The following is a 19,941-nucleotide window of genomic DNA, read 5'->3' on the forward strand; positions in this document are numbered from 1 at the left end:
TTAATAGGTTATAAGAGTCTTTTAACAAACTATTAAAAAGAAAGTTAACCCAAAAAAGTTTAAATTTCATTTTCATGTATAACGTTAACATAAACAAAAAAAAAATGCGAATATTCAGAAACATAAGGTAAACATATTCCGAGGTCATATCATAACAGCTGGATAATGTACGCTAATTTGTTAAAGTAATATAAAATATATTATTTCTTTCATTAAAACACACATCTAAAAAGATCATTTTTGTACATTCCACTTGCGGTCTCCATTTTGTGATTGTTTCAAAGCAGTTGCAACACCAAAATAGGTAAGTACACATAGTAAAGGAAGCATTGAATTAACACAATCAAATAGGTCACAATCGTTAAGAATAGATGTTAACATAAACAATAAAAATAGAAAATATGAAAATTTCAGATACAATATAATATAAAAATCTAACTAATATACAATGATCAATTAACAGCACTAGAAATCAAGGTTTTCTAAGAATAAAAGTAAGAAAAAAAACAACCAAAAAGCATTTCTTCGCTCCCAAAAAGGTATTAAGTCCTTGATTTAATGCGCTCCTTGCACAGCCTTCCACAATTCCCTTGCAGTGACGTAGCGTGCCACCGGTGCGAGGGGAAAACCGGGGCAGGAGATTTAAAAATGATCCAAGACGCCCCGGATGAGAACAGAACGCCAAACGAAAGAAATAATGGGCAAAATAGGAATGGACATAAATTTGTAGGTTTATTTTATTGCCCAGCAGATACCGCTCTCCCCCCACTTGCGCTTCCGCCGATGCGTTCTCCCCATTCCTTCCCGTGCAACAGGCTAGACACCTAGATTCTCCACCGAAGGAAGAATAATACAAAAAAAACAACAACAACAGGACTGTGGCATGGAATCCCGAAATCTCTTGCGCGACGCGCACGATCTATCTTCCCAAAAACTCGGCTAGGCGAAAAAAGGGTGAGATGCATTTTTAATTCCTTTTCTACCGTGAGCGTGTTTTTTTCTTCCTTTCTTGTCGATTATTTTGCTTCTTCCTTTTCTCGTTCGATTTGATCCATCGCTCGAGGGCGAGATCGAAGTTGTTGTTTGGTGGTGGTGAATCGGTTGTGCAAGTGCAAGACGCCTGGTTCCTGTCCCGGGCTGGATAAAGAAACCTGTTGTCTCGCCAGGAAGGAAGAAACTGCGACGCCAAGGACGCCGGCAAATCGGAGAATCGAAACTTCGTGGCGGTCCCCAAAAAAACATGCGTGGAGGAAACTAGGAAAAGAGGAAGAGGAAAACAAGAGAAAAGGATTGCTTGTAGCCATTATGGTTTGGGTAAGGGTCAGAGGTGATGGTGGTGTGTGGCGCGTTGAAGGGATGGAGGGTCCAAATTCTAGGCGAGTGGGTCGAATCACCACAACCCAGGAAGAACAGGTTTTCTATTTTGTTCGTTCCGCCTTTATCCTATCCTTTGGCTGGATTTCCAGGTTTAAGCCCCACAGAAATCACGGACACTCTAATTGGATTTTTTGCCCTTTCTGCCTACACCTGACTCTCCTGCAAGCCGCTTCTCCTGCTTTCGCTTGACTCTACGAGATTGGTTGCGTTTGGTTTTGAGTGCAATGCGAAGGCTCCAGGGTGCGTTCTTCCGAAACATTCGGAAAAATCCAATTCCTATAGCATTTTGGACAAAAAGACTAAAATAATACACCACCGAACCATGTGTGAACAAGTGTGCAAGAATAGGAACATGAAAACGCAACGAAAAGATCGCTAGATTCATAGAAAAGAAAACAATGATTCTTTTTTTTCTTGGGAGTAAATATGAAAACACAAAAACTCTTTACGATGTCCACACCTTCCCTCCCTTGCCATACATTCGTACGATTGCGCAACGACGCCGTCAACTGCCGGCAAGCGTGTTGCGCAAAGTGTGGGCATGCGGCATGATCTCCTTGATGTTTCCCCGCTTCCCTGTCCCGCTGTGAGCGGACGCGGGAGAAAATTCGTTTCGCACAATAAAGCGATCCCTGAGGGTCCTGCAATTTTTATGACGCTTAGTCGAGTGGTAGTGGAGAAGAGCTGTAACTAAAGGCGCATTTTGATGGTCCATGTGTGTTATTGCCGGTTGGGATGGTTGTTCTACGCGTATGACTTTAATAAAACTAAATAAAACGTTATTTTCACTCGAGCCTCTTCTTTCTAGTGATGTGAAAAATGATTTTTTTGTCGGAATCGATTCCGGCTAGCGATAATACGTATTGATAGCCGCAAAGAGTCAAGATTTACTTGTAAACAATCCTTTTTCATGGAGATTCTCGGACTGTTTTCACTTTTGAAACTTCTTATTTCAATGCAAGAACTGTTTCTCATTCCGGAGGTAATTTTATTTCTGGAGACAATTATGGTTCCATTACCGGGGCAAATAACGATTCCCAGGTCAATTCAGATACTGGAGCCGAATCTGATTACGGAATCTATTCCGAAGCCGCCTCCGGAATCGGCTCCTGAGTCGACTCTGGAATCAACTCTGGAATCGGCTTCGGAATCAACTCTAGAATCGGCTCCGGAATCAACTCTGGAATCGGCTTCAGAATCGACTCGAGACATCGGAATCAATTCCAGCTACGGAATCGGCTCCGGAATTGATTCGGAACACGGAATCGGAATCGGGTAGGTCCGATTTCGAGTTCTAACCACTACTTCTTTCTTTTCAACTCAATAAACATCACAAAATGGTGCATCTATGTTTCTAGAGTGTTTATTTATCCAAATATACATTTATAATTCTTTCTTCTATCATTTTATTGAAAGGCCAACCTTGCGATATTTTAAACTTGTTTGGTCGAGGCAGGCGTTTAATCCCATTTTGCAAACAGTACGTTAGAGCCTGCGGTTAACAAACAACAACACTAAAACAACATCGAACTAAACAGTTTATCATAATAGTATTTAAAAAAATGCATTATGTTACTATTTGTAAGAAAATAAATGCTCTTCATTTTGCTCGAATAATTCAACAATAATAAGAAATAATGCATCAGATGATTCTGAAGATACTTTTAAACTCAATGAGCTCTCAAACACAGAGCCACGGTTGGATCTCGTTATTTAATTCGTCGAATATCTCAATCCTCAAGCCTCTACGCGTTCCCGCGTTCGGTACCTTGCCCATGGCCCATCGATGATGCAGCGCAATCAACAGCAAAACCTTTATATCTCTCGCATTGTTTGCACAAACAAACACCGCACCGGTGTGCAGTGCAACAGTGGCCACCGCCGTTCCCCGTTCTCCCCTTCCAGCGAGAGGCAACACACACACACACATACAAATACACCATCTTGCTACCGCGGGGGGTTCCAGCAAACTGAGCGCAGCCCTTCGGCCGGCAAAAGAAAGCACCGTGGCTCGCCACTTCGTCGCACGTTCCCTCGCGCGACCGATCATACCGACCGAAGGTGGGGCAGCGACGGGCCTGTGGCTGGAGAAAGAAGTAGCCAAAAGACGGGAAAACGAAGCGGTGTTTATTTATTCAATTTAATTTAATTTTCACCATATCATTTCCCCCTTGTACCCGGCGGCGGCCGGCACATTTTGGGGTGGTGGTAGTGGTCGCCACGATCGTCATTTAACACCGAGGTCTTTTGCTTCTTTGGTGTCCGTTGGTCAGCCGGATTGGGCCGGGTGATGCTTTCTATTATTTTTTTCGTTAGTCGGTCCGTTTCATTGAGTTCCAGCGGCAGCAGCAGCAGCAGGAATCTGCCGTTTGGTGGAATTAGTTTTCCGCCAGCGCATCGTTCTTGGCGCGTGACTTCTTAGTTTGTACAATCGCTCGTCCCACCCATGTACGGCTCGTGTGTGTGTATGAGTGGTAGCAAACTTTGGATGCATCGTATTGGGAACTTTACATCGTGGTAGTGTGCCGTTGCAGATACATTTGGTTTACATTCATTAAAATGCATATCTTTTAGAAAGCGAAAAATAGTTTTATCTACATTTCTCATAAAACCATCTATTGCAGTATTCGAATGATTTTTGTAACGGAAATAAGGAAAAATGTTATAAAATGGGATCCATTGCAGAGAATGATGTAAAAATTCATGCAAGTCATTGAATGAGTGTAATAATTAAAGTAGAAAAGAAAAAAAGAGCAATAACAAGATAACAAAATAGCAAAACAAGTATAAATTGTTTATAAAGAGTCAAATAGACAACAAAACAAAAACATAAAAAGTTAATTGAAAAATGAAATTCATCCAAGTGCCGATTAGATGACACCACGTCCTCTTTGCTGTTTCGCACTCAGCAACACTGGCACACAGCCATTCAAAACGCGATCGCCTCGATCGATGGAACGTAAGTAGGCGCCCATCGAGTGCGCTTTTTCTGCAGCTGTCAGAAACCGTTTCCAATTTGGCTCAAGAAAAACGGGAAAAGCAGCAGCGGCAGCGGCAACGGCAGCAGATAGCGCTTAGGGTTGCCCTCCTTCGGTTCGGGCAGGGCTGGAATGTGGCTTTTTCTGCGCACAACAGGGGAAAGAAGTACCTATTTATAGGTGCAGATGCACTTGAGAGGTGGAATGGTAATATGTAGGGCGCGCGCGCGCGCGCTTTTCCCCTTGCGTGTCCCACGCCCAATACCTGCCGGTCGTCGTTGGCATTCGCATTTCATGGGCCTCTGCACAACTTGCACAAGGTTCGGTGCTTCGTTTAGCCAAAAAGGAAGCAATCAGCGATGATGAAGTGCTTTTCGGTGGCTCTCCTACGTTGCACGCATATCTAGCCGCACCCATACGCAACACGGACAGATACAGGCAAGGGAGGAAAGATCTGTTTTTAAACACAGACACACACACGCTATTCTACACCCTCGCAGCAAAACCCTCGCGATCGTATGTGCTGCTGCTGTTGCTCACTTCCGCAAAATTATTATTAGCTCTAATTTTTGAAACTCACGCCCTTGTTCGCGTTCCAAGCGGCTGCTGCTGTTGCTGCCGTTGATTTTGTCGGGTTTTTCGTACGCACATTTTCGTCGTATTTTTTTTTCTTCTCTCGACTCGACTTCGTAAGCGAATTGCTGCTACTCCATGCGAGTGATAGAGATAGGGCCGGCTGCACGAGTTTTTGTTTTGTTTCGTTGCGATTCACGCGTTCTTTCGCTTTGCGCATTTGTGCCGCGGGCTGGTGCCCCGTATGTGTGGTGGGTTTTCGGTTTTAGTTCATTATTTTTCTATCCTCGTTCCCTACCCACACATACCTTCAGCGAAACACACACACACACATGCGGCCGCGGTTGTTTCCGGTTCGAATCGTACCGGAACACGCTGGCAGGTCTCGCTGGCGCAAATGTGTGGAGCAGCGCGCGGGCGATACGCGTGATGGGTTTGCGCGAAGGAGTGCGTTTTTTCTCTCTCCCCCCCCCGTCCGTTCCCGTCAACATCGCAATATGTGTGCATTTTTCATGTGCAGTTTGAAGTCACAGCCGATTCCAGTAACTTGGGCTGGGAGCGAGGGGTAGCCACTTCGTGGAAGCGGTGCAACGGGTTTGGGCCTCGGACTAGGGCACAGCACTGATGAGCGCGAAGGGGCGTGCGAGCAAGGAAAATGCCGAAAATCCCACGCATGGTTGACGGTCGCATGGGGTGGCCCAAAACATGCGCGCGCGCTCTCTCTGTCTCTCGCGGGTGCTGGTGTAAACTGCATGCACGGCATGCCGAAATTAACATTCGGTATCCATTAGTTGGAAAATTGGAGAGTGGTTGCGAGAGGGGAGGGCGAAAGGCGGCCGGCATTCGATGCAGGAGAGCGAACGCGAACGCGTGGAATGAAATTTTGGCAGTTGTGAAGGGTGAGCCCCGTAGTGAGGGAACCAAAATGGACCAATATTTTAAGCGTGGTTGACATTTTTAAATGGTTTTTGTTGATTTGTTGTAGTTTGTTTATTTGCGTTCCTTTTTTTAACATTTGTTGAGTGGTTAGACAAATGTTTCTTTCTTTTTAATTTAGCAAAATGTGTAGCAAAGTTATCTGGATGATTGAAAAAATCTTTGTTTATAGAGAAACAAGTAAATTTAGAGTTTTACATGTTGTATTCTTGCTTAGCCCAAATGAAGATATCCATTTCAATTGCTAAGGTACAATTATGATGTTACTGATCGATACAGTATACCAAAACAACTATTGTAAAAAAAGAAATTATGATCGATAACAGATGTATGATCGTTTTACAGAAAATGTGAAAACAGACCTGAATTAAAAACACGAATTTGAACAAATCTTAACGATACAAATCGGATAACTAGTTTAGTCAATGAGTCAGACACCATTACTTCATGTGACTTATTCCAGAAACCGCCAAATTTATGAATTCGCTCAGTTATTTACATTGTTTAGTTGTACATACTAAATTGTAGATGATATTCAGAGCTTTGCAGGTTGATTAATTATACATCTTTCTATAAGTCATAAATAACATGTTGAGTTTCAATTGGTAGAAAGTCCCTTCAAAATCTGAAAAAATGTGGTTCAGATTGCAATAAGATAGCAGAATGTCTAGGCTTCAAACAAAATAGAACAAAATAGCAAACTATATAAAAAAATAGACACCATTGTTTCGAACAATCCAAATTGCAAAACAAAACTGTAAAGATAGTTGAAATCAACAAATCTATACAAAGAAAAATGAAGAAAACAGTATCAAAGGTACTTCAGGCAATAGAGAGATGAAAGAAGCCGAGATGCTCAAAGCCTCTAAAAGCCAAAAAAAAAACCAAACATTGTATTAAGATTGTGAAATTGATACAAATGAAGATTGTATTAAGATTGTGAATGATCCTTGTTCAGATGATGTCACAAAATACAGGATAGAACACATTATTCTATTACAAACATGTAAGAAAGTGTACCATATGAGATTAGCAGCAGTTTATTCCTGCCCTATCTTGTACCACTACTACTTGGGGGCTTTGGCTTACAGTGGACTTATTGATTCCCAACATAGCAGGATAGTCAGTCCTACTTATGGCGGCACGGTCCATTCAGGGCTTGAATCCATGACCTGCATGTTGTTAAGTCGTTGGAATTGACGACTGTACCACGAGACCGGCCTAGTAATATGAAGATACAGAACTTAAAAATTCAAATGTTAAATCCCATTGCTAGAATTTTGGACGTTCGATACTTCGAACACATTTTTACATATCTTTGCCACCTCATAATAATAACATAAAATAAAACGATATGTTACGAAACCACACGAAACAGGAAGCATCGTGCTTGTCGGTGCAGCGGTACAGGCACTCCTCGTGCTCTTCCTCAGCCATCCGTCTTAAAATCAATCACAGAATGGCTATTAAATTTCCAAAAATAAATCCAACCAACCATGCACACCGTGGCCGACCGCCGAATGAAGCCGTCCAATGGCAGTGACCATGAAAACTGAAGCAGCTCATCATCATCGGTATAGACGCACCACCGTCCAGCCGACCGGGCAAGATGCATCGTGTGGTCGATCGGTTCCCGGTGCCGGAAGAGATGCAGCATTTTTCTATCGTGACACCTATGTGCATTTTCGATATGCGAGATGATGCGAGGTGGAGGAGCAAGGAGAAGGAGATGTAAAAACCACCCACACACGGCAGTGAAGGTGTGACGCGGGTAAAGAATGTCCGCCCGGTTTGCCCACCTTTTTTGTTCTCCAGACAGGAAGAGCGCACGTCATCCATTACGTCGACGACACTGTCATCGGGGTCCCACCGTTCGGCTCTCGCACGTAGAACGGAAAATCTGTTGGCGTAGGACCGGGTTGTCGTCGTCGCATTTCCAAAGCTGAGCCCGAAGAAATTCTGGGTGACACGAAATGGGACAAGGGAGGAACGCAAGGCGTGACATGGAAATCATCCATTCCGCCGAGAACTCGTTCCGCCGAGAGCGTTGTGTAGTTTGGGCCGCGCCTGGTCGTAGGAAGCAAACAAGAATGCACGCAGCGGGTGACGCGCGATACGACGCGAGAGACGACGCGCTGGTGTTTAATGTCATCGGCGTCGTCGTTTGGCTTCTATAGACGCTTGTGGATGCACGTATGGTTTCTATTAGTATGTGAGTTGTATACAGTTTTTGTCCGTGCTTGGTTTTGGTTGCCGCTCCTCTTCCCCGGCTTTTCGTCGGAAACGCGGATTGAATGTGCGCAACGCGCAACCCCGAAGGCGGAACACACTCGCTTTACGCATAGCCCACGCACGGACTCAAGGAATCAGTAGAGTCAGGTGACCGCGCAGGAAAGGGCACAGAGCAAAGGTACGCGGGGTTTTGGTTTTCTACTTCTTGCAGTTTGCCGTCTCCTCTTCTATTCCCTTCTCTTTGGGGCAGCATTACTCGTTACACTGTGGTGCTGCGGGGTCTGTTCGCGTCCCTTTTGCGGCCACCACTCGGGCAATAAATAATGCGAACGCAGATTAAAACGAAGAGAATCTATGTGAATGTGAGTGTGTGTGTGTCTGTGTGTGAGAGAAAAAGAGAGAGCAAAGAAGGGTACGCAGGATGCCTGATGCGCGACAAAATGACGGAAAGCGCGATTAGACCGCGAGCGCGACTAGCGTGCACGTCTGATGTGCCCCGGCATCGTAGTTGCGTATCTCTTGCGTGGCTTCTTTCCACTCCATTCTGCGGGTGGGGAAGAGATAGAAAGAGAGAGAGGGGAAGAGAGAAAGAAAGGGTGGAAGGGCAAGACGAAAAAGTCAGAAGGACTTAGACGGCGAAAAAAAGGGAAAACGTATAAAACCAGAAACGCGATGCGTACGCACACACGCACATGCGTATGTATACGCGCGCGCAAAGGCCACGGATGCGCAAACTAAGCAAGCCACGGAGGGGGAGAAGGAGGATAGCAATGGACGGGAGGCGGATGACTCTTCGCACCTACGTCCCCCTTGCATTCGTCTCGACCCAGGCACAGCGACTTCCTCGCCGCTGGGTGCATCTTAAAATTCGGAATACGGCTTCCCCGATGCGCCATGCTCTATGCTAGTGCTGCGGCGGGTTTTGTGATCGGGGCGCTGTTTTTTTGGTGTGTTTTCTTTCCAAACCAGCCCAAGTGTTTGGCGGACGCGTAATGGCGGACGCGCATCAACGGGCAGACATTTTAGATTCGCTGCACAGCACCACGTCGTGGCCGTCGTGGCATGTGCGTGCGTTTTGTTGCGATCGCCAGTTTGGCCAGTCGCAATCAGCCATTGATTTGGTTTACTCTGATGTGCGTACGTGCATAGCTTCTTTTTGACAGCTTTCTTAAGATGGTGATCTACGATAGACTATTTTGATACAGTTTTTGAAGGTTTGCAGTAATTTGTACTAAATATTATTAGAGGGACTTTGTTAAGGCATATCTTATGATATTTAGAAACTTAGTGACTTCAAGATAACTAGAGTACCTCAAACAATTCAGTATCGGAAAAGGGTATCTGGGAAGAAGAGTCCCCTATGAGCCTACTTTCAGAACTAACGCTAAATCCATTAGTTTTTTTATGTTCTTCAAGAATCTCAGGAATACCTCACAGATGAGTAGCGTCATTCGTAATATGCGAATTCTCAAAAGTTGTTATGCCCCAGTTAATAGCCTTAGATAACTATGCAGATTAGATCATCAATCTGCAAAGTTCAGAGCAAGATATTACTTATAAATGAATTTGGATAGCTCATGTCTTTGGATAGTGCTAATAAAGTACATCTTGGCAATAGATTCTCTGTATTGTTCTTCCACAAAGAGGACTTTTGAGTCTATTTACTTTGGAATACTTTGAATATCGTTTTAGATTTAGAATTGATGATTCCCAAAGCCTAAATAAATAATGATTAGTACCGACTATTGACCGGGTATAGGTAAGTTTTTAGACAAAGAGCTGGAATCTTCAAGTCTTCTATGGAGATCGAGCAATCCTTAGCTAAAAGACCTACATCTGTTAGGACTTCGTTAGAACAGATTTTCCTTTGAGCGCTCGTGGGAGTTTGGCTCGGATTATGAGCGTATGAAAAATCCTTATCACAGCATATCTATCCGGGAAGGAGGGTCGAACAACTTTACTGATGAAGCTTGGTGGAACGATAAGGTTAGAATCTTAACAACAATTGCAACCATTTACAAAGTATTGAAAGCTCTTCTAAAGAACCAGTAATGTCAAAGCTAAATAAATGCACTTGGTTTCAATCTCTCCAATTAAAACAATATTAATTTGCATAATTCAGATTAGGCCTCTCAGCAGTCAACAGTCAATTGTGTATCAAAACAATCCAATTAATGCAGTAAAATTACCTACCAACCTAAACTAAGGTTGTTTTTCTAAGCAAAAAGACCTTTATCCCCACGATTAGGTATGCATGTTGCTCCTCTTGTTTGCTTTCTTTAATATTATTCTCTCGTGCCCCCGGGTACACCTGATCAATCAGAATGAGTCAAGCCAGAAAGAGATAGGAAAACTTCCCCCGAGGGTCCCGTTTCTCGCGGTACAATAGATATAGCTTTGCATTTCTCAGCAACAACGAAAGCAACGTTGCAATGCATTCTCCGAAGCAAATCTTCAAAAAATGACGAGCGCGAAGTGACCTCTCCTCCAATTCCATTCCCCCCCCCCCCCCCTGTCCAGCAAAACTAAGGGGCACGCGAGATTGATAAATGTTTTGCAGCATGATTAAAATACTCCCGCCAATTAGACGGGGAGGATGGTTTTAATTAATTATCCACTTCTTCCCTTTTTCGGACACACCGAAGTATCGCAAGGGCAAACGCAAGCGACCCACCCGTTGCCGATGCTAAGATGCGTCTTGTAGTAATTAACCTTTCTCTTGTGGGCCCCGCGCGTTTACGGCGTCGGTGGAATGATTTTCCAGAATGTGCGCGCCGGCACTCCCGGGTACGCTTCGTTATAATGGAATCTCCCATTCTCCGTGCGCTGTGTTCTGCCGGGAGTTTGCGCGTCCGGCGTTTGCCCTTGCGCAAGAACGCGTTGCAATGCAGCCAACGAGTTGTTTTTTTTTCTCTTCTGGCTGCTAATGATGAATGAAAGAAAGCGCACAACAAAATGCAAAAGGCACGGTGGGGAAGGGCGTAAGCGTCCTACTTTCTTCTTTGCCCGGTTAAGCTGTACATTCGGCAGCCAAAGTCAAAGCCCCCCTCGAATGAAGGGTTTTTATTGTAAAAGAGGCTAACAAGAAGAAATTAACATAGACAATTTGTTTCGTTCATTTGCGCCTGTACCATGTTTGTTCTCGAAATAGGTAGCATTTTCCTAACATTAAAAAATCAACAATTGTTTCTGTTGCGATGCGCGATCATTCGCGTCCACATGTATCTGGCTGTTGTTAAATTAAGCGTTAAACGATATGTTTATGAAAATTCAAATCTACAGCCCTAGAGCCATCAACCATTGCCGCATTCACCCTTTGCTTCATAATTCCAATGGCAAATGTCTCCAATTAATCTTCACGCGGGCGCGCCAGGAAGGCGAAACCGCACACGACCACACGCTGCACCGAAACCGAACCCGTCCACACGAAGATGTCAGCGCACCAGCGCACAGGAACAGCAGCATTGCGCAGCGGGAAATACAGTGTTTACACTAAAGTTCATTGAACATCGCGGGTCGCGTATTCGGTCGCGTTAAACCAGTCGGAAGGCTGTACGCCACTTGAAAACCCGCACCAAGCGCACAGTGCAGCCCTTGGCCAATGTCTTCTGCCACACGACAGTGCATCTGCATCGGGTTCATCCTTCTGCGCGCGGTTTTGCCTTGCCGTTATTTTAAGGAAAAACAAAACCGACGCACCCGCACACCGCACGGAAACGAAGCGGAGGGTGAAAATGTATACAGAACACCGAACGACGGTACGGTAGGTAGGAAAAACAAATCGAATGAATATGACGTAAGGGGGATGTGGGACGGTCGGCAAGGGAGCGGACTCAAAATGCACACCGAAAATGCATCCGGCCATTGGCGAACGCGCAACGGGAGCAATGCGCGCATCGCGGGTGTCTGCAATTGAAGTGGTGTGCCCCTAAAATAGCTTACCGGTTCTGTTCCGAACTACTCTTTTACCCCTGGCTCGGTGCGGGAGCTGGGAAAGGTGAATGATGGAGAGGGGTGGGGGCAGTTTTTCGTGTTTTCGATGTGAATAAACTCTTTACTGTAAACAATCGCAACCGCCGGTTGAGGTGGTGCATGTGTGTTGGATGAGATTTAATTTAATTTCAAATAAGAACTCGATCGATGGAGCTAATAGAGGGCTTGCGCGTATGAAGAGTGTGCGTAACAGACGGCTAGGCTTTAATTTTACAAATAGGTATTTGCAGTTGTGTGTACTTTTGGCCGTACAACAGAAAGGAAATGTGTGCGATCATTTGAACAAATATGATGATTTAAATGATGATGATGGTTAAAACATAATTGTACGGAACATTCTAAATTCAACTCGGAACCTCCAAGAACTTATAAACAATGTAGGTATTGTCCATTATCTACCTTTTCTAACTAAAATGATTAAACTTTACATACATTTCAGGATTACTGAATCTATATAGAAAGTAAAAAAAGCAATTAATTGTGTATCATTATTGCATTATTCATTATCTAATTCTGTTTTATTTCTTCTGTTCACCATTCTGCGATTTCTGAACTGCAATCAACCTACGTTTTATATTTTACTGTATTTTGGTAAGAAACACCACAGTTCTGTACTTTTAGTTCCGCTATAATTTCTTTGAGTTTCTGAATTCTATTCTAAATAAAAGTTTAATTTAAATGGTTATTTTGAGCAATTTTTTAGCCAAACATGTGATGATCTTTCCAGGATAAAACAAACAGCAGCTCATTCCCAACCTTCCCAGCGTGAATTTCTTTTCTTTTTTTCTTTACGGAAGCAACAACATCTTCCAAAAATCATCTCATAAAATGGGAAGAAAATAAGCCAAAACTCCAGTCAATTAGCGAATGGCATCAAACGGTGCCAGGTCCCAGTCCTGCCAAACTGCAGTGTCTAGCGGATGCTGCCTAGAAGAGGCAAACTAAGCAAGTAAAAACAAAAAGAACGGCAGAAATGCTTTTAGCGATAAGATACGCACATGTACAAGAAACATATGGCCAAAGTGGCTCGAGTGTGTGAGTGCGCTTGAGCACAGGTCGCGCAATGGAAAACGCAATGGCCAAGAGAGAGAAAAAACGAGTCCTTTGCACGAGGACACGACGGCGGCTGGCTGGGATAGTATTAGGTACGAAAAGTCATAAAAAGTCGGCATATCTCTACGGCACCCGCGTGGACTTGAGGGGGCAAGGGGGTGCCGCGCAGTGAGCGGATCTCTGCAGCAGCGGATGTGCGCAACCGAAACATGTTACCGAAAATTGAACATTTTCACATGGAACGAAGGACACAGCGAAAGCGTAGGCGAAAACTGAAGTTAATGACGTTGGCCGAATCCGAGAGAGAGAGAGAGGGGGGCAAAAGCAAACGAGTGAAAAAAAAAACACACGACCTGCGAAAGGATCGACGCATCCTTCCTAGCCCTCCGGACGTATCTATCGGCGGTGCGCAAGTTGCGCAAGCTGATCATCGCAAATGTTGCTCCGCTGGGTATGGGAAAATAAATGGACGGCGGGAAAAGTGAGCAACGTGCACTTCATCCCGCCTGGAGTTGCACATTTTCTGGGTGTGTGTGTGTGTATCTGTTTTTTCAAGGTTTCTGCTATCGCCTATTTTTTCCTTTTGAGATTTTTTGGCTCTTCCTAGGTCAGGTGCAGCTGCAAAACTGAGACCTACGATTGCGCAACGCATCTCGTAGGGACTTTGTTCCGCCTTTGACTCGTATCAGTTTAGCTTTTTCGGTTTGCCTTTTTAGCTTTGGAGTTAGTTTTGTTTCCTTTTCGGTGTTGATTTTTCTCTGCCGTTCTGTTCTGTCAGCATGCTTTTTTAGGACGCGTTGCGCAATTTGGGATTTCAACACGTTTGCTAGCGTTGATACTGTCTGAGATGCTGGTGGTAGTTTCGGCATGATAGAACATTTTTAATGGTCGGTTGTGTGCGTTTGGGTGTAGAATTGTAGCATATCAATGCGCTGTTGGTAAGCGGTAAAGAGCGAGCTATTTAGTGTTCGTGAAACAAGTGCCAACAGCCAACAACAAGGGCAAAAGTTGTCATTTGTTTATTATTTCAACTTCCACATTTCCTTCGCGTTGGCATAAACAAATCCGATCCGGCTTCGGGGCACCTCCGGGCGCACGAGATAAAAAGGAACCGCCAACAGAATCGGGCTCCTGGCTCTTTACAACACACCTCCCCGCATCCGCTGCTCGCACTGTGGCTGATCTTCACCACAGCAACATTAGCGTTCGATGCACGAGCAGCGATAAATGCATCAGCGAAGATGCTCGAAACACCGTACCGCCGCCGCCGCCAAGGGGTACGCGCACAAAACGTGCCCAGGAGATGGCGGCATAATGTCGGCGGCACTTGCTTAAATGACTTGCGTCGTCTGGGCAAAGTCGTGCATGCATGCGTTTCCTATACGCTGCGATGGTGCGTTGGAGTGTGTGTTTGTGTGTGTGTGTGTATGTATCTATGGCGCTACCGATGCCCTTCCGGACCACCCGTGCGCTATCGGGCAGCTTGACACGGGCAGAAGGAAGGAGTTGAGGTTCGGGCGCTCGTTTAGCCGAATTATGATATGCGCCAATCGCTGAGTTTCATCACGAGACATTCAACTCGAAGCTGGGTTTCGATGGGGAAAGAAAGGCCTTCCTGTGCGTCAAAGTTGTGATACAGATCTCAAAAGCGTTTCCGGACAGGTCGCACATTGTGTGTGCATTGTGCACGCCGAGCCGTTTGCACGAGAGGCCAACGGGAAAGAAGCGGTGCAGTGCAAGCGACGCAAGGGACAATAAAAACGAACGGAAGGAAGGAAATGGGAAATGTAGTGTAACTGTTTCATTCCTGCGAACGATCACGCATACGCACGTATCTCAGATGATCATTCTTCGCAGTGCAGGCGATTCATCAATCATCGATCATTTCATTAGAAAACGGGAACGGAACAAAGCGCAGATAATTAGAAGAAAGAGAGAAGATATATGTGGTGTGTGTGTGTATGAAGAATTCAAATGCGTTCGAATTGTGAGACATTGGCAGCTCAACAAACGAACGTGGAAGAGTCGATTTTAATCATAATAAAAGTGATCTTTCTTTCGGAGATTAAAATTAGGGTGATGCTTTGGATAAAAGATCGTCCATGAATGTGATGTTTGCATTGACAGGTGTTTGTTGAGATAAACTGCTAACTGTCAGCGAAACTGTATATCTTCTATGTTGAAACATCCACACATTCTGCTAAAGGTAGTCTTCTAATCGGTTAAGTATTAAGCTATCAGTGTTAAGCTGGGTACTTAACACCCTTTGTAAATTAAACATCATATGAAATAGTCATATATTTGCCAAAATATGACCATTTTGATTAGTACAAAGATTCTTATCAAACGCCTAATAAAGTACTATTCTTGTGCGGTATGTATGTTCCATTAACTTTAACTATATGGGGCAATTAATTTGCAAAAACTCTTCCGTTATTTTAAATGTTGGACTTTTTTAAACTTCAGCAATGATTTGGATACTTCACAGATGATAGTTCGTCGAAATTAGTAATACAAGAAATGATGTATTCCATTATGTTCCACCATCCTCCAAAAAACCCTTAACGATGCAGCTACACACCTAATAATGCACCTGTCTTTTAAATCTCGCCTTCACTCTCCTGTGCCCATTCTAACAATACTTTCGTATTCAATTCGGTTAACATACACTCCAACAATGGACGCGTTTGTTTTGCGATTGCTTCAGGAATTGTTTTATCAAAAGTCCGATCTCGCTTCACCCCCCGTCGGAATCTGAGGCACACAAGAAGCTGTCCAGCCCTTTTTCCACACAATTACTACCCGCGACAGCAACAACACATAAACCGCTACACATACACACAGCACATCCCTGTGTGCTACCAAAATACACAATCCAATGTCACTGTATGTCCTTTCGGCTGACCACTTCAACAAACGGTACAAACGGGACGACGGACACGGACACGGATGTCACTAGCATGCCGAGAAACCTGTGCCTGATTTATGATCGTGTACGGCGCGACTGCAATCCGTGCAGGATAAAGAAAGACCATGCACACCTTACTTTAAGCCAAACAAATTGTAAACGTACGCAGGCAGTTTCCTTTCCTCCCCACGCACGGTCATACGGAGACATTCGCTCGGGGCTAAAATATCGTGTGACTTAGGGTTTTTTTTGTGCTTCAGGGTTTGGTCCAGAGATTGAGGGGTCGTCCAGCGGGCCAAACGATCATCCCAATCGCGGAAAGGTTGACTCCGAGTGGAAGAAAAAGATAAAATAACAATCTTCTGCGCGTTAATGTCTCTCATCGAAGCTGTGACTCTCCCGGGTATATTTTTATAGCCAGCGGGGCCTGGTGACGAGGGAAAGAATTAGATAGAAGCAAAGGCGATCCGAACAAAAAAAAAGGATGAAAAGGCAAAACCAAGTTCTGTCCACTTGTTTGTCCGAGAGGCACTGGCACGGGACGGGGAGAGGAGATGATAAAAATTACACCTCCATCAACAATGCCCACCACCAAGACGGTGGCCGAAGCGAGCGACGATCGTGCAGGGAAAGGTACCTAGATAAAGGAAAGAAGAATATAGCAATTCTGCCAACAAAAAAAGGTAACCTCCCTAAAAGGCTACGATCGTGCAGGAGTGGTCCTCTCCTATGGCTCTCGATCACACAAGAAACCCAAACTCAACCGCGCAAAAGGGACAAAAGGGATCCTTTGCCCGAGATTGCGAGCCGATCTCGTACGAATAAAATCAAACTCGGAGGAGCACGGGTGGCGAAGGGACACACGAAAAGTGCACAAGAAAGTAACAATAAAAAGGTACGAATAAAATATATTGGATAAAAAGGGATATTGCGTTTATTCGTAACCTTTCGGTTGCGCTTTCCCGTACAGAAAACGCACTGCTAGGGGTGTATTATGATCGACCACTTCTCGGCCGGTGGAATTTATTCGTGGGTGCCAGAGCAGTGCTGCGCGCTTCTTGGATGGTGGCGTTGTTATTCTTTCGCCCAGGCACGTTTTCTTAGGACCTGCTCTAAGGGCCCAGGCTTGCGCAGTGTGTCCCTTTTTCTTGCGATCCTTTTTATTATGGAACGAAACAAAAAGGAAAAAGCACACTGTTGGCCTTGAAAGCCTCGATGATATCGCGAGGATCCGTGGGAAAATAATATCCCACGCCCGCCGTGAGAGATCGCAATCTGTTGCATTCGAATGCGAAAGCGACCGGATTTTATTGGTGATTTCTACACACCCGCGCTTGCTTGCATTGGGAATCCATTATGTTTTTTTTGTATTATTATTTTCGATATCGAAAGCACGCATGATGCATTGTTTTCCCATTGTTTGTTCCTTTCATCCATCAGTAGTTGATCGGGTTTGATTTGCACGGTGAATGTAATACTCAACCCACCGTTTGCTCATTTTTATCCCTTGCAATGCAAAGAGGCACACAAAACTGGAGTATAATGGTTCAATAATGCACTTGTGGTTTACAAAATCATACCCCCCCCCCCCCGTTGTATTCAGCGAAAGGATCGTGTTTGATTTCCAAAAACCAAAAAACCCCTTGCTCGACATAGATCATTGATCGGGTTTGAAGATATTCTGCACGGAAAAAGGGAACATTTTTGGTTGCACTGTTTCCTCCCGGTTTCATTGCAGCTTGTGCTTTCACGCGTTCCTTCGTAGCATTTGGCGCAACCTTCGATATGATTCGCCCACAGGGTTTGATTGGCCCCTCGCACTGTGCGCGTATCGATCGTGAGAACAAACACGCAGGTGATAGCCGTTTTGTTAGATTCGTTCGTTGGATTGGCATTCTCAGCATTTTTTTTCCTGGATGTAACATCGAAAAGTCAGGTTTTGATGTTAATCGCCGCCTTCAGCAAAGGGCGACCTTTCGATAGAGCTTGGGATCGTTTGGGAATAGTGTGGGAATAAGAGGATTTATATTTCGCATTGTAGAGCAGTGAGGCAATGCTAGATGCATCCCAGATTTACGACGGAGCTAAACCGCAAAAGGATTAATCCTGGCAATTGAGACACCGACTTCTCATTTCCGTCCAGGATGTTCGTTGTGGAATCGGAAACAGATTCACAGGTATATTGATTGGAACCATCAATGGAGAAAATTGATTCAAAGATGTATCGGTTTAACTCAGCAATCACAATAATGTTGCATTTTCGTAAAAAGACTCTATGAATACTATCTTAAAACATGTTATATCTATTCCTGCTTCTTGTTTCTTGGAAGTAACATCACTATTTTAGGCTGGATGACCAAATACGTCAGAATTTTGATGGGTTGATAGAAGATTATCGATGAACCACTCAATATTCTTCCTTAAAATGCTGTCTGAAGATATTGGAATCCCAAACTGTGCTATCGCTGCACAACAATACTGATTCCGATCAGTTCTTGATCTGATCCTGACGAAAATACATTGGCGCATTACCAACAATTTAAAATAAGTCACTTGAAATCAAACTAGGCGTAGACCAGAACATTATTTAACACTTTCTATGCCTCACAATTACTACTAGGTAGACGAACATGTTACCAGTAGAACCTCATCCAACCATATATCGATTATTCAGGTTCATTCCATTTTTAAGTGTTTCAACTTGTTAGCTTTCAGGTGTAACTCATCAAGAGTATGCATAGGTTTAACATCAAGAAATCGCTCTAGAAACAGAGAAAGGACCAACAGAATACATCCTTTTTTGTTCTAAATTACTTTTTAAACTTAATGAGGACTCCTCTGATCTACAGAATCAGATCAGATTCTGGTTGCAGTTCTTAGTTAACGCATTCCTCAGGTATAAGAGTAAAACTTCAGGAACTTTGAGAATATTGGAGCTACTGGTTGTTTAGAAAGACCACCAAAACTTTTAATTCCGTTTACAAAACACATCTTCTCAGACGATTTCAAAGATGACGATCACCGGGTACGGACAGATTCGCATGATCTCACAATTTTTGCATCGGCTTGTCACACATGTTGCACATTAAATTTGCCTCAATACTTCATCGCTTTGCAAGCCACTTTTCATTTTTGTCACACATTGCGCAATCAGTATCATCACACTTGCACAAACTGCTGCAGCAGCATCGTTGTTGTTATCCTAGTGTTTCGCTGGCTGATGGGTACCTAATAATCCACAATCCAGTAGGCGTTGAGGTTTCGGATGGCTCAGTTTCGGATGTTCGGCCGTTTCGGATGCCATGCTGCCGTGCGGGTGCTTCTTCTCAGACGATCTGCTCCATCCGGTGGCCAGCATGCGAATGGCACACAAAGTATGGGTCTGCCAGTATGGCCCCAACTCCGCGTGCCAAGCACCAGCAGCCTAAGCCGGACAGCCGCACAACCAGCCGGGTGCACGATCGCAAGTCGAATGCGACTGCGGCCTCGGGCCAACGGCGAAGGGGAGCCTCATTCGCGAAACTCGTGTTCGCACAATTTCGCCAGTGTGTGCGAACATTTTTGCACTCACGCACTTTCGAACATGGTGAGAGGGGGATCCTCTGCCATCCTGCTTCCATCGCTAGCAAAGCAACCGGGGACGGAGCGAGAGAAAGCATGGCCTGCTGCTACCCTCAAGGGTTAAGTTTTCCCATGTTCGCGAATCGTGGTTTCGCGAATCGTCGGTGTTTGCGTACGTGGTGGGGGCTATTCGCCCCTGCTCTTTGTGTTGGAGTGTGGGGAAGTTTTTTTGCTTGCTCTACAGTGTTTGCAAAATGGCGAATGTTGTTCGCAAAAAAAGAGGCAAATTCAGGGGAAATGCTGAACTAAAGTTGCTGTGCAAGAGCAGGA

The 19,941-nt window shown here is 44.5% G+C and overlaps 1 protein-coding gene across 1 annotated transcript; it reads right to left on the reverse strand.

The window, feature by feature from the left end:
* Positions 1-907: 907 nt before the first annotated feature.
* On the reverse strand, positions 908-19,507 carry LOC121600434. Its single transcript, XM_041929014.1, has 2 exons — positions 19,279-19,507; positions 908-1,254 (listed from the first exon to the last, which is right to left on the reverse strand). The coding sequence occupies exons 1-2, from the start codon at positions 19,406-19,408 to the stop codon at positions 980-982; spliced, it is 405 nt and encodes a 134-aa protein (XP_041784948.1). The 5' UTR covers positions 19,409-19,507; the 3' UTR covers positions 908-979.
* Positions 19,508-19,941: the final 434 nt, after the last annotated feature.

The sequence above is a fragment of the Anopheles merus genome, chromosome 3L, assembly GCF_017562075.2.
Source record: "Anopheles merus strain MAF chromosome 3L, AmerM5.1, whole genome shotgun sequence".
In the NCBI taxonomy this organism is placed as follows: domain Eukaryota; kingdom Metazoa; phylum Arthropoda; class Insecta; order Diptera; family Culicidae; genus Anopheles; species Anopheles merus.

Bases quoted from the DNA above. Each gene is read 5' to 3' on its own strand.
- LOC121600434 (XM_041929014.1), bottom strand. From the start codon at position 19,408: ATGCTGGCCACCGGATGGAGCAGATCGTCTGAGAAGAAGCACCCGCAC. The intron at 1,255-19,278 runs GTACCCATCAGC...CTCTTTTCCTAG, and splicing joins ACTGGATTGTGGATTATTAG to TTTCCTCCACGCATGTTTTT.